Source organism: Sinocyclocheilus grahami, unplaced genomic scaffold (assembly GCF_001515645.1).
Source record: "Sinocyclocheilus grahami isolate Dianchi unplaced genomic scaffold, SAMN03320097.WGS_v1.1 scaffold149.1, whole genome shotgun sequence".
Taxonomy (NCBI): Eukaryota; Metazoa; Chordata; class Actinopteri; order Cypriniformes; family Cyprinidae; genus Sinocyclocheilus; species Sinocyclocheilus grahami.
In genome coordinates, this window is record NW_015505328.1 from 1,336,423 (window position 1) to 1,352,058 (window position 15,636).

The 15,636-nt window shown below is 37.1% G+C and overlaps 1 protein-coding gene across 1 annotated transcript in view; it reads right to left on the minus strand.

The window, feature by feature from the left end:
* Positions 1 to 252: 252 nt before the first annotated feature.
* LOC107591970 (sterile alpha motif domain-containing protein 12-like) overlaps positions 253 to 15,636 on the minus strand; it is a 94,611-nt gene continuing 79,227 nt past the window's right edge. Inside the window, exon 5 of the mRNA XM_016281268.1 lies at positions 253 to 700. Coding sequence (XP_016136754.1) covers positions 678 to 700 — 23 coding nt within the window. The 3' untranslated portion in view covers positions 253 to 677. The remainder of the gene's footprint in view (positions 701 to 15,636) is intronic.

A 15,636-nucleotide genomic window follows, 5' to 3' on the forward strand; every position in this document is an offset into this window, starting at 1 on the left:
TTTCAATAACAGATAGCTAGCTAGATAAACACGTTAGCTATACAGAGAGCTAATTGGCTAGCTAGTTAACTAAATAGATAGACAAGTTAGCTATAGATGGCTAATTAGCTAGATAGCTACCCATTTAGATAGCTAGTTAGCCAGATAGCTATCTACCTAGCTACCTAGATTAGATAGATAGATAGATAGATAGATAGATAGATAGATAGATAGATAGATAGATAGATAGATAGATAGATAGATAGATAGATAGATTGATAGATAGATAGATAGATCGATCGATCTGCAGGAAGTCCAGGGCGTGTCATTGAACATCATGCTAGTCAGATTTGCTAACAGGCTGTGTGTGCTGAACACTGGCAGGAAGAAAGAGGTTAAAGTGCTACACTTCAGGATTACATACAACAAACAAGACAATTCAGCAGCAAGTCTTTTACATTGTCCAAAAGGGAACATCAGTAGTCCAGGCGATTCTTCGAATTTGGAACTGATATGCTGTAAAGAGCTACTGAAGATCAGTTGGGTCTTTTTTAGGATTGTTTTGATCAGAGGGAGGGTCTAGATCTGCTTTAGGAGAGTTTTGAGAGAAGTAGACTGAAGGAAGACCGCATTCTGGTGTGTGCTGTGGATGTCTGAGAAGATGGACAAGGAACGGAGGATCTCCTGGAATGCTCAAGTTACGGTGAACTCTCCAGAGAGGCTGCAGAGGAAAAACACAGAAGGAAGAAAAGACATGAGGAACACAAACACAAACAATGGACAGAAAATTAATACAGAGACATTTCAGAGGAGATTGCTGAGAATAAGGGAGTGGAGGATTGTCGTAAATAAGATATCTTTAATACGATACTTGGCCAAAAGTATGTGCCCTCTAATTAATGGGTTTGGCTAGACTTCCTAATTCCAGTTAAGACAAAACAGGGGCCCTTTCAGTCCCATGACACAGCGAGGTCCATATAGAGTTTAGAGTGGAAGAACTTGACCGGCCTGCATAAAGCCCAGAACTGAACACCACTGAACACCTTTAGTATGAATTATGACCTCCTGAATGAGAGAAAAACTCTGCCATGTTCTAACATCAAGTAGAAAACCGTAATGTCATTATGCATTAAGCAATAAAAGAGTTTCCTATTAGCATTAAAAGCCCAATTAAAATAAAATGTAGAGCAAAAGAAGACTTTCCTACTGAGAAAAAGAACCCTATTTTCACTACTCTAGTGGATCAGAAAATATCTCAACAATGTCCCACTTATTAATCAGATTTATGTATAAAAAGAAGATGCACTCAGTTTTGTCAAGATGCTAAAACCTTCGGTCAATAGATATTTCAAGATGAACTCAAATATTTCTCATCAAACAACTACTAGAAATTAATAGTATTAATTAGTAGTATATTATATTCAATATTAAAATAAGATTATATTTTATATTAAATTAACGCCACATTAAAGCTCTATATTCTCACTGTCAACAATTTGCTTCTATTTTTATTCTCCTAAAGGAGAATTTTATGTGAAACATCTGAGATGAAACCTGAGATGGAAAGTAAATGAGAAGTACATACTAAGGGGGAATAAAAATGAGGGGAAGAACATAAAGCACATGTGTAGAAACAAACGAATGAACTGATATGTACATAAAAAGAGTCCAGATCGAAAAGAGAATAAAAGAGACAGAGTGCAAGAAGATGGAAAAAGAGGAAGAGAAAGAAAACACAAAATGGTGGTTACAGTGGTGAATCGATAGCTATCCCAGCATTCAGTATCTCAGAGAAGCTCATCTGACCTTTAGAAGTGAAAGACAGGGAGAAGAGAGAAAAAGACAAAGACAAAAATGAAGAGCCAAAAGCAAAGTACGATATGCATCACGATTTAACTGGCATGTGACATCTGTGACATTCAGATAGTGGTATGAGTATGAATTTACCATAATAAACCTTATGTATGAATCACGGTGTGTTATAGCTTGTATTAAGCATCCACACACACACACACATTACATGAGCCCATGTAGATCACACTGTTAGAGCACAAACAGTCCAAGAACACAATGGCTGCTGGCTACAGAGAGCATATCTAGCATTTGAAATTCATTATCATGGGATAGCCTGACAAGCTGTCAAAGCAGTGTACACAGGCTCTCCATCCCAAACAGCCGCATACGACGCTGTTGTTGAAAAAGGGGGAAGAGGGAGGTGGCTCTGGAGGTTCAGCTGAACGATAAAGCCGCCCGTTTTTTGTTTTTGTTTGTTGCAAATCAAGGTCAGGAATTTTCCTGGTCAGGAGTGTTGACATGCTGCACAGAGACAGGTACATATTTAAACACACAACAACGCACACACACAAACACAATCATCTCTACATCTAGCCAAAGGGTACTGCTCTACGGCCATCAACATCATAGAAAAAAATGAATAAAACTGATGTACAGTAAAGACATCTTCACTAACAAAAAAGTAACAAGTACCATGGGAATACCATGTATTTTATGGATGCTACCCTTATGAAAAAATAGTTAAACCATGATAAAAATGTGGTTATACAAATGGTAATCAATACGCCAAAAACATGGATCCTACAGTTTTACTATAATAAAAATAATTTTTGTAAGGGAAGGTAGTACTCAGAGGTACTTATAAAAACACCTTAAAACCACTGTGGTAAATGTCAAACAATATGGTAGTACCATGGTATTTCTTGATACTTGTAAGTGTTGGATTAAAGTAGCCTGTAAATACACTTTTTAAAATGCACACACACACACACACACACACACACACACACAGACACACACACACACGGACATTTGCCTTGGTAGTACCATGGTATTCTTGAGGTGCCAGATTGGTATATAAATATGGCAACCATTCAGTACCATCACCACATAATAGTAATATTTTTGTAAGGGGTTTTAAATGTAATTTTAGATCATGCACTCTTAATTGTATCAAAAATGGTCTATTGCATTTCTTCTACTGAAAATGATTCTGTCAACCTTGAACCTGGATGTCTGAAACTAGAACAATATCACTGTATCACAATTTCAACGGATACCCTTTAACAGAGTGATCTCAGCCAGACTGAACAAGAGCTGAGAAAAAAAACACTACAAATGAGTCATTCCCCTTTTCCGTTCTTTTGATTCATTCTCTTCTCTCCGATTAATTATCACAGGCTGAATGTGACAGCAGGAGAACTGTACCGCGGACCCGCTCCATTCTCTGTCTCTCTGTGCAAGGCAATTCTGAAACAATGAGATCTGCTCTTGCTGCTGGGCTCTCGATGAAAAACCTGCATTCCTGTAGCTTGGATTCAGTGCAGCAAGCCTGCTTTTATAAAATACTTGAACCCCTAACAAAAGAACCAGATGTTTATCAATGCAACCTTTCCTTGATGTGATTTATAGCACATTAAAGGGGGAAAAAGATGACATTAGTTCTTTTCCCTTCTCTATTTCACATCAGTTTTTCTCAGCATTAGTCGAAACGATAGATCGGATTCAAATACATCAGTCGAGGAGCTATGAGAATGGTGTGGGAGAGAGTGGAGAGGAAGAGAGAGAAAAATGGAGCGCCAGGAATCCTGGAAAGCTCAGGAGAAACAGAAGCTGGAGGCTACCTATGCATTCATAATGAGTTCTTACCAGTGTTATTGAATCATAGCACAACCCTCGCCTGCCTCAACGCCAGATTCTCCTCCTTGCCTAACATAACCCTGAGCTTTTGCAGCTCCACCAAAAATTGACAGCTCTTCCCTTTGTAGTACAGCCAAGATGTGCTCTGATTGGACGACTGGAAGGGTTCTACGATGTCTCTGACATGCACAACTTCTGTTTCCGCAAATGACCCGAGGCTATGCTCACAAACTCCGAAGTTAGATTATTGTAGTTCTATTCTTCCCCATTTGATTGGATCAGAAACTGCAGCAGTGGAGAGTGTACTGCTTAAATGTGAATGGAACATGAATCAGTGCAATTAGTTTAACATATTGATATAACCTAAACTAACATTTGAAATGTGGGGTTGAAAATATTTTTTTTATGGTTTTGAAGGTTCACCAATGTCACATTTATTTGTTTAAAATACAGTGAAAACAGTAATATTATTAAATATTACAATTTAAAATAATATTTTAAAATGTTATTTATTCCTGTGATGGCAAAGCTGAATTTTCAGCAGCCATTACTGTTTTTAGTAGAAAAATAATATGTTGATTTGATGCTCAATTATTAATAATGGTTCTTATAATTATCAATGTTGAAAACCATTTTTGCTGCTTATTATTTCAGTACAAATTATAAAAAATTAATAAAAGAACAGTATTTGTACACTCTAAAAAAATGCTGGGTTAAATACAACCCAGCGTTGGGTAAAATATGGACAAACCCAGCAATTGGGTTGTTTTGACCCATCATTTGGGTTAGTATCCAGAAGGTTGGGTTAAACATTTAATAACCCAACCGTTGGGTCACATATTGATATAACCTAAACTAACATTTGAAATGTGGGGTTGAAAATATTTTTTTTATGGTTTTGAAGGTTCACCAATGTCACATTTATTTGTTTAAAATACAGTGAAAACAGTAATATTATTAAATATTACAATTTAAAATAATATTTTAAAATGTTATTTATTCCTGTGATGGCAAAGCTGAATTTTCAGCAGCCATTACTGTTTTTAGTAGAAAAATAATATGTTGATTTGATGCTCAATTATTAATAATGGTTCTTATAATTATCAATGTTGAAAACCATTTTTGCTGCTTATTATTTCAGTACAAATTATAAAAATTTTATAAAAGAACAGTATTTGTACACTCCAAAAAAATGCTGGGTTAAATACAACCCAGCGTTGGGTAAAATATGGACAAACCCAGCAATTGGGTTGTTTTGACCCATCATTTGGGTTAGTATCCAGAAGGTTGGGTTAAACATTTAATAACCCAACCGCTGGGTCAAAAGAACCCAATCGCTGAGTTTGTGCATATTTTACCCAGTGCCGTGCTGTATTTAACCCAGCATTTTATATATATATATAAAAACAGAAGTCTTTTGTAACATTATAAATCTTTTTACTGTCAATTTTCATCAATTTAATGCATCCTTGCTGAATAAAAGTATTAATTTCTTATTTTAAAATCTTACCCCCAAACTTTTAAATTGTATCACAGTTAATATAAATTATTAACTATATAAAAAATAGCACATTAAAGAAGACCCATCAAGCTCGTGACCCATACATAAATTCCATAATAAAATATCATCCTACAGAGTAATTTCAGCTTGAAGCAATAATATGTATTTTAGCATGGCTGGAATGCCAATTTATCATTCATTTTCAAATAATAACGTGATCAATTCATCCTCAAAATGTCATCTGAGGTTTATTTTCAAGAGATTTGAATTTGATGAATTTATGTCCGCATCACTAGTTACACCCTAATGCAGCATCTGTTCTGTTCACACACATATATATTTTTTGTCCATAGGTCCCATCTGTCACACTGTACCCTGTATAGTTCTGCAATTTCTGCCTGCAAGGAAAAAACATTTACAGACTACCACATTTACAGTAAGTACAACATGTTCAATGCATTCTTCCTTGTACACTGCAAAGGCGTAAATAGGTCGTCCTGTTCTGCTGCAACTTATACGTTTTCTTCTCTCTGCCCTGATTTCCAACAACAAACAAAAGATCGCCGTATCTGTACTAGGTGAAATAAATGGGTCTATTTATGTAGTCATTTGCTCTGTTGTGCCTCACATCAAATGCCTGTGCATCTCCCATGCCTTTACTCCTCTCTCCTGCACAACAGTATCCTATGATTTGCAGGCCACAAGGCAGTGAAGACTTGCGAATCATGAAATGATGAGAAGGGGATGAACAAAATTAGACTTCTACAGCCTACTCTCCTAGTTTCTCTACTTTTCTTTCTCATATATATGGTAAATATAGGCATTAGGCATACATAAATCCTGTCGCAGATCTAGACAGGTGGAGCTGGGGGAAGTGGAGGATTTAGGAGGAACTCTGATAGCTCACAGCAGGACCAGCTTACAGCAAGCACTGAACCTGACTATTTAAATGCTGAGCAACAGTCTCATCAGTAGAATCAGAGTAGGAAATGATGTGATAGCTAGCAGAGTGCATTTAAAGGACCTATCAGCCTACACCATCTAGAGATTCATGACTATAAGCAATTGTTACTGTAAGACGATGCAAATTACTAAAATAAAAACAGAAAAACATTAAAAATCAAATGCAAAAACTTAGCACAGCTTCTCACAAGTTTTACAAAAAGTCCATGAACGGTTCCAAAGACCTTTGTAACTTTTCCAATAGGGATGCTGTAGCAGTTTATGGCCGCAGTTTCAATGGAGCATGCCGCTCGCCCTTAACTGACATTGATAAATACCCAAGGACCTGAGCCCACATGAGAATACACTCTCCCAGCCATCGTTAACCTTGTAAAACCAACCTTCAGCTGATGATTAACAGCACACCATTATGCGCTATTAGATTTCATTAGTAAAGGCTGAATCTTACACAAAAATACAACAAACTCTCTAAAGAAGGTGCAACAGCCACAAAGGAACAGTCAGGGGTAAATGTTAAAAACTTTGCACCACTTTTTTGTTCACAAACCACCTGCAATCCATTTTAAATGTATACTAAAATAGCACTGTGTTGTGTTTAAATAAAGTGAGTGTCATTCTTTTCAGTGCACATATGCATATAAGGCCTATAGATTTCACCTTGTGCTATTAGTGTCAATTAAAAGCAGGTGATCCATAATTCAACAAATGATTAAAAAAAGCAGAACAACGGTAGACATATTTAGATTCCTTTAGTGAATTGGGTCCTAAACAATGCGTGTGCAAACCAACAATGCTATCAGGAAGTGAGTTTTTCCCAATCTGGCTCTGACAATGGTGGCGCCATTGCAATGACATTTTAACTGTCTTTTAATATTTAATCAATTAACTTCAATTGTTCTTTTGCGATGTGTGGGGTACTGATATTTTTAATGGAATTTACATTCAGCGTTCACATGAGAGGGAATAAAAACACCTTCCCTAATTTAAAATGAGAATGATGACACACAAAGTACGAGAGAGGGGGAGAGATTGAGCAGAGATGAGGAATATTCCCTGATGTGCCACTGGATTTAGGCTCTTCTCAGCTCCTGCTTGGAGGATTACTGCATTTACACTTTAGCTTAAAAATAGCCCCGTGATAATTCATTTAGCCTGAGTGTGCCTGTCTGCATTGTGTTCCTGAAGAAGAACTTCCTCTGCCTGAGACCGATATCCTTCCACAAACCTCACGTATAAACACGGTCCCTCAGACTTTCAAAACATTACAACCAAAATTAAAATTCCAACTACGTTGTTTATTGTCATTAAAAAAAATGAGGAAAAGAACTAGAACTCGGGGACGTTTGTTCCCGAGAGGCATCCTTGAAAAAAGGAGGTGAAAATAACAAACAGTAGAAACAAATTTTACAAAATACGAGATCAAATAGTGTGTAAGTGATGATTTTTCTAAAGATACAGTGAAAACAGTAATATTATTAAATATTACAATTTAAAATAATATTTTAAAATGTTATTTATTCCTGTGATGGCAAAGCTGAATTTTCAGCAGCCATTACTGTTTTTAGTAGAAAAATAATATGTTGATTTGATGCTCAATTATTAATAATGGTTCTTATAATTATCAATGTTGAAAACCATTTTTGCTGCTTATTATTTCAGTACAAATTATAAAAAATTAATAAAAGAACAGTATTTGTACACTCTAAAAAAATGCTGGGTTAAATACAACCCAGCGTTGGGTAAAATATGGACAAACCCAGCAATTGGGTTGTTTTGACCCATCATTTGGGTTAGTATCCAGAAGGTTGGGTTAAACATTTAATAACCCAACCGTTGGGTCAAAAGAACCCAATCGCTGAGTTTGTGCATATTTTACCCAGTGCCGTGCTGTATTTAACCCAGCATTTTATATATATATAAAAACAGAAGTCTTTTGTAACATTATAAATCTTTTTACTGTCAATTTTCATCAATTTAATGCATCCTTGCTGAATAAAAGTATTAATTTCTTATTTTAAAATCTTACCCCCAAACTTTTAAATTGTATCAACAGTTAATATAAATTATTAACTATATAAAAAATAGCACATTAAAGAAGACCCATCAAGCTCGTGACCCATACATAAATTCCATAATAAAATATCATCCTACAGAGTAATTTCAGCTTGAAGCAATAATATGTATTTTAGCATGGCTGGAATGCCAATTTATCATTCATTTTCAAATAATAACGTGATCAATTCATCCTCAAAATGTCATCTGAGGTTTATTTTCAAGAGATTTGAATTTGATGAATTTATGTCCGCATCACTAGTTACACCCTAATGCAGCATCTGTTCTGTTCACACACATATATATTTTTTGTCCATAGGTCCCATCTGTCACACTGTACCCTGTATAGTTCTGCAATTTCTGCCTGCAAGGAAAAAACATTTACAGACTACCACATTTACAGTAAGTACAACATGTTCAATGCATTCTTCCTTGTACACTGCAAAGGCGTAAATAGGTCGTCCTGTTCTGCTGCAACTTATACGTTTTCTTCTCTCTGCCCTGATTTCCAACAACAAACAAAAGATCGCCGTATCTGTACTAGGTGAAATAAATGGGTCTATTTATGTAGTCATTTGCTCTGTTGTGCCTCACATCAAATGCCTGTGCATCTCCCATGCCTTTACTCCTCTCTCCTGCACAACAGTATCCTATGATTTGCAGGCCACAAGGCAGTGAAGACTTGCGAATCATGAAATGATGAGAAGGGGATGAACAAAATTAGACTTCTACAGCCTACTCTCCTAGTTTCTCTACTTTTCTTTCTCATATATATGGTAAATATAGGCATTAGGCATACATAAATCCTGTCGCAGATCTAGACAGGTGGAGCTGGGGGAAGTGGAGGATTTAGGAGGAACTCTGATAGCTCACAGCAGGACCAGCTTACAGCAAGCACTGAACCTGACTATTTAAATGCTGAGCAACAGTCTCATCAGTAGAATCAGAGTAGGAAATGATGTGATAGCTAGCAGAGTGCATTTAAAGGACCTATCAGCCTACACCATCTAGAGATTCATGACTATAAGCAATTGTTACTGTAAGACGATGCAAATTACTAAAATAAAAACAGAAAAACATTAAAAATCAAATGCAAAAACTTAGCACAGCTTCTCACAAGTTTTACAAAAAGTCCATGAACGGTTCCAAAGACCTTTGTAACTTTTCCAATAGGGATGCTGTAGCAGTTTATGGCCGCAGTTTCAATGGAGCATGCCGCTCGCCCTTAACTGACATTGATAAATACCCAAGGACCTGAGCCCACATGAGAATACACTCTCCCAGCCATCGTTAACCTTGTAAAACCAACCTTCAGCTGATGATTAACAGCACACCATTATGCGCTATTAGATTTCATTAGTAAAGGCTGAATCTTACACAAAAATACAACAAACTCTCTAAAGAAGGTGCAACAGCCACAAAGGAACAGTCAGGGGTAAATGTTAAAAACTTTGCACCACTTTTTTGTTCACAAACCACCTGCAATCCATTTTAAATGTATACTAAAATAGCACTGTGTTGTGTTTAAATAAAGTGAGTGTCATTCTTTTCAGTGCACATATGCATATAAGGCCTATAGATTTCACCTTGTGCTATTAGTGTCAATTAAAAGCAGGTGATCCATAATTCAACAAATGATTAAAAAAAGCAGAACAACGGTAGACATATTTAGATTCCTTTAGTGAATTGGGTCCTAAACAATGCGTGTGCAAACCAACAATGCTATCAGGAAGTGAGTTTTTCCCAATCTGGCTCTGACAATGGTGGCGCCATTGCAATGACATTTTAACTGTCTTTTAATATTTAATCAATTAACTTCAATTGTTCTTTTGCGATGTGTGGGGTACTGATATTTTTAATGGAATTTACATTCAGCGTTCACATGAGAGGGAATAAAAACACCTTCCCTAATTTAAAATGAGAATGATGACACACAAAGTACGAGAGAGGGGGAGAGATTGAGCAGAGATGAGGAATATTCCCTGATGTGCCACTGGATTTAGGCTCTTCTCAGCTCCTGCTTGGAGGATTACTGCATTTACACTTTAGCTTAAAAATAGCCCCGTGATAATTCATTTAGCCTGAGTGTGCCTGTCTGCATTGTGTTCCTGAAGAAGAACTTCCTCTGCCTGAGACCGATATCCTTCCACAAACCTCACGTATAAACACGGTCCCTCAGACTTTCAAAACATTACAACCAAAATTAAAATTCCAACTACGTTGTTTATTGTCATTAAAAAAAATGAGGAAAAGAACTAGAACTCGGGGACGTTTGTTCCCGAGAGGCATCCTTGAAAAAAGGAGGTGAAAATAACAAACAGTAGAAACAAATTTTACAAAATACGAGATCAAATAGTGTGTAAGTGATGATTTTTCTAAAGAAACACTATCTAAAGATCAAAATTGGCAGACAAAGTCTCTTTTGCTTCCCTTGAGCTTCTCACAGTTGTCTTAAAGCATATTGTGAATGTGAGCAATAGCAGAAAAGTCACACTGTGAATGGCAGCTGGACCTGAATGATAAGATATAGATAATGCCTATATCGATCATGTCATTAAGAAAATACACTATATAAGTCAGCAAGATTTTATTCAGCAAGGATGCATAAAATTGATCAAAAGTGACAATAAAGACATTTATATATACAGTCATGTGAAAAAATATCTGGTCCTTGGCACGTTTTAAAATGTTGAAAGTAAAACCTCAGATGAACAACAACACATGACATATCACACAGTGTCATTATTTATTTAACAAAAATAAAGCCAAAATGGAAAAGCCATGTGTAACAAAGTTAGGACACCATTACTGTTAACATAGGAATTAAGAGGGTAAGTCAGGCTCTGCTAATCAAATGCCTTTGATGAACTGATCTTCAGCAAGTGTGAGCACCTCTTTAAAAGCAGATGTTCTGGCAGTTTGCTGGTCTGGAGCCTTCAGGTGTGTGTTAACACAATGCCAAGAAGGAAAGACATCAGCAATGATCTTAGAGAAGCAGTTGTTGCTGCCATCAATCTGGGAAGAGTACTACGGCTATTTGCAAACAATTTGACCAATTCCATCAAACATTTCCATCATTCTACAGTGAGGAAGTTTATTCACAAGGGGAAGACATTCAAAACAGACACCAATCCTCCCAGGAGTGGATGTCCCAGGAAATTCACCACAAGGCCAAACCATGTAAAGCTCAGAGAAATGGCAGACAACCCAAGAACTTCACCGCAGACTCTACAGGCCTCAGTTAACATGTTAAATTATAAAATTCATGACAATACAGTAAGAAAAATATGGGGAAAGTATGGCATGTTTGGAAGGCTTGCCAGAAGAAAGCCTCTTCTATCTGAAAAAAGCATGGCAGCACGGTTTAGATTTGCAAAGTTGCATCTGAACAAACCATAAGACTTCTAGAACAATGTCCTTTGAACAGATGAGACCAAAGTGGAGATGTTTGGCCACAATGCACAGCAGCACATTTGGTGAAAACCTAACGAGCATATCAGCACAAACACCTCATACCAAAAGTCAAGCATGCTGGTGAAGGGCTGATGATTTTGGGCTTGTTTTGTAGCCACAGGACCTGGGCACCTCACAGACATTGAATTGATCATGAACTCCTCTGTATACCAAAGTATTCTAGAGTCAAATGTGAGGCCAGCCGTCCGACAGCTAAAGTTGGGCCAGTATTGGATCATGCAACAGGACCCCATGCACAGCAGCAAATCTACAACAGAAGGGCTGAAAAGAAAAGAATGAAGTAAAGAATCAAGGTGTTTCAATAGCTCAGTCAAAGTACAGACCTCATCCTGACTGAAATGCTGTGGCGAGAGCTGTGCATAAACTTGAATATAAACTGGAGCAATGTTGTAAAGAAGAGTGGGCCAAAATTCTTCCAGAATGATGTGAGAGACTGATAAAGTCATTCAGAAAATTATTACTTCAAGTTATTACTGCAAAACTTTAATCTACAAGCAATTGAATCATAGGGTGTCCTAACTTTGTCACACATGGCTTTTCCATTTTGGCTTTATTTTTGTTAAATAAATAATGACACGGTGTGATGTGTCATGTGTTGTTGTTCATCTGAGGTTTTATTTTCCAAATTTTATGACCTGCCAAGGACCAGATTATCTTTTATTATGTCCTGATACCGAAAACCATTCAATAGAGTGTCCTAACTTTTTACATGACTGTATATGTCCAATGCCCAAATAAATGCTGTTTTCTGGACTTTATATTTACAAAAGGTTCCTACACAAAATTTTTATTTAAATTGTAATAATATTTCATAATATTACAGTTTTACTGTAGTTTTCATCAAATAAATGCAGCTTTGATGAACATAAGAGACTTCCTTCAAAAGCATTTAAAAATCTTATCAACCCCAAAATTTGAATATTAGTGTACGTTACATCAATATGTTAAATAAATAAAACAATAATGGCACTAATTCATGTTCCATTCACATTTAACATACAAATTGTGTGAACATCTCCAGTGCCCTTGAGAATCATCTACAACTACTGAATCTATTGGTGCTTTTCCACTGCGTGGTACGACTCGGCTCGGCACGGCTCAGTACGGAACGGCACGGCATGGCTCGGTTTGTGTTTCCACTACAGTTTAGTACCTCTTTAGAGTGTGCGGGATTATTCACATGTCGTTATAGTTGTGCCGCCTCTATTGCCGCGACTCCTGAAAAACTTTTTCATTCCGCGTCGCCCCATCAAGCTCTCGCTGGATCCGCTCCTCTGCTATCAACGAGAGGAACGTCTATACTTCTGCAACAGACATCGAAACAGACACTTTTTGGTTGTTAAAAAAGGTGCGCTTGTTCAAAACAGTTGCGTTCGATCCTTCGCTGGCTGTGCTGATTTATATCTATCGGTTCTGTTGTGTCTGTGTCGCAAGTTCAGTGACGCAGGTAGTGACGATACTCTCACTATCTGCGTCACTGAACTTGGTAATGGTAAGGTTCACTTGGAACCTCAACCGAGGTGGTACTAAAAAAAGTACCAGGTACCAGATACTGTACCCAGTGGAAAACCCCCCAAAAGTGAACTGTACCGAGTCGTACCGTGCCATAACATGCAGTGGAAAAGCGAAAAGTCCATTTGACAGCTACACAAAAATGTCTATAACTCCCACATATATGAAACCAATCCAGACCCCTAAGTCGAAAGATGCAATTATATTAGACATTGATAAGCATGTAAGTGGCTAGGAAGTTCCCGGTTTTGACTGGTGAGGCTGGTGATGCCAAGTTCTGGCCGGTGTGTGATTATCAGCAAGGTGCTGGATCTCATTACCCTTTCGTTGATAGGGATGAAACTCTCAAAAGAGTCCTTAAATTTGATGACTCGACACTTTAAACAGCCATGAACCACAGAGACCAGGAAATTAGTCCAGGAAGGAGTCCTAATGTTTAGAATAAGTGATTTATCTTCATAACCTTGAGGTTCGTTGGCGAGTAATGACCCCTCTCAGTAAGTGGACATCATTCATATGGGAAAAGGATATTGTATTTTTCCTCTTTCTCTGGCACTTCCACTTATTTGACGAGATGTTATCTAGTAAAACTATTATTGAAAATATTAAATCATGAAGCTCAAGTTCAAACTGAAGGTTGTCACTGCCTTAAAGTTGCTAATATATCGGAATTTAAAACAAATTTATGATCAAAAGCTGACTATATTAACTACATTATCAATCTACCTCGACCTTGCAGATCCTCACTCAAGATATTAATTGGCATTTGCTACATAAAGACCACAACTATGCAAGTATGTGAGTTTACAAACTTGATGAATCGGATAGCTGAATCTCTTGCTAGCAACTTGCATTTTTAAAATCATGCAATGGTTTCAAAACTCACATTTCAGGTATGGCTGTGTGACATTTACTGTATGTTGAGAGGAAACAAACAGGAAAAGTGTCCTCAAGTAAATGTTTACCACAAACCATAATTTACTCATATCAAAAACTGATATTCTAAAAAATATTCTTAAAAAACAGAATAGCTCCATTGAGTTTGCTGTTTGAATTATATGAAAATGACTGTGTACTCCTAATTAATGGAAGAAAATTGTTCTTTTTTTTATTGAGTTATTCTCAAAAGCCACACGCGAAACAAACATGCAGCATGGTAGATTTAGGCCCAATCCCATTTCTACCCCTTAGCCCTTCCCCTTTCCCCTCCGTTTTGCACGTTCATGTGAAGGGGTAAGGGTGTCTCGATTCTCTTTTGTTTGGAGGGGTAGGGGTAGGAGAAGGGCCAGACAGCCCTTCAAACAAAGATTTTTCAGGACCACACTTCAAACGAAGGGGTATGAATTATCTCAGCGTAAACCGGCTACCGCGGCAACATGGCTGCCCGAGCAAACAAAAAGAACCATAAATGTGAGCATTTTTGGCATTAATAAAGATTTTAATGAAAAGTAATCATTTGTTTTAAGTTATATTCAATCGCAAGTTCATATTTATGGTCATGTTATTCAAAGGAATGTTTGCAAAAAATTGCTAAAGTTTGCTAACGTCATAGCATTACAGACCTACATATTTCCATGTCTGATCAGGACGATAACCACCATAGACATTGAGGGGGGGCTAGTCCCCCAATAATTAGAAATCGCTAAACTTTTTTCTCAAATATTGCCAATTCGAGAGAGAGAGAGATGAAAGTTGCGTGTATGTGCGTCTGTGCGTCTCTTTACAACGAGTGAGTTTACTTCAAAAACAGTGATTTTATCCTCTCGTTGCTGGAAAATATAATGTAGCGATTCAATATTTAAACTGTTATTAATAAAAGTCGTGGGGCAGCGTAGACAAGTTTCTTTGCTCCTGGATGTGAGAGATCTCCGATATATATATATATGTGTGTGTGTGTGTCAGTTAGCAGCGCATTAATATAGAACGGTAATTAAAGGCTTTAATGCACACCAGCACACCAGTAAAGGTGTGTGTATTGTAGGAGCTAGACGACGAATGATGACGTGTGACGTCATAGTAGTGGTGTCCCAATTCTTAGGGGAATATTTTCACCCCTACCCCTTGACACTCTGTTTCAAGGGACAAAGGGAAGGGGTATAAAATAGAATTGGGATTGGGCCTTAGTGTGAACCACTAACAAATAAATATTATGAACTGATTCTTTTACCAAATCTTTTGAAAAGACTCAAGAAATCAAGAGTTACTAATTTGTATCAATCTGATGAGTCTTTCACTGAAGCAACTCACTGAATCAATCAGAACGCTAACGGAATCCACATATGACTCATTTACATTCAGTGATATCTTTCTTAAAAATTAAAATTCTGTCATTAATTACTCACCCTCATGTCGTTCCAAACCCTGAAGACCTTCGTTCATCTTCGGAACACAAATTAAGATATTTTTGATCAAATCTGAGAGCTCTCTGACCCTCCGCAGACAGAAATGCAATGTTCCCAGGTCCAGAAACGTAGCAAGGACATCGGTAAAATAGTCCATGT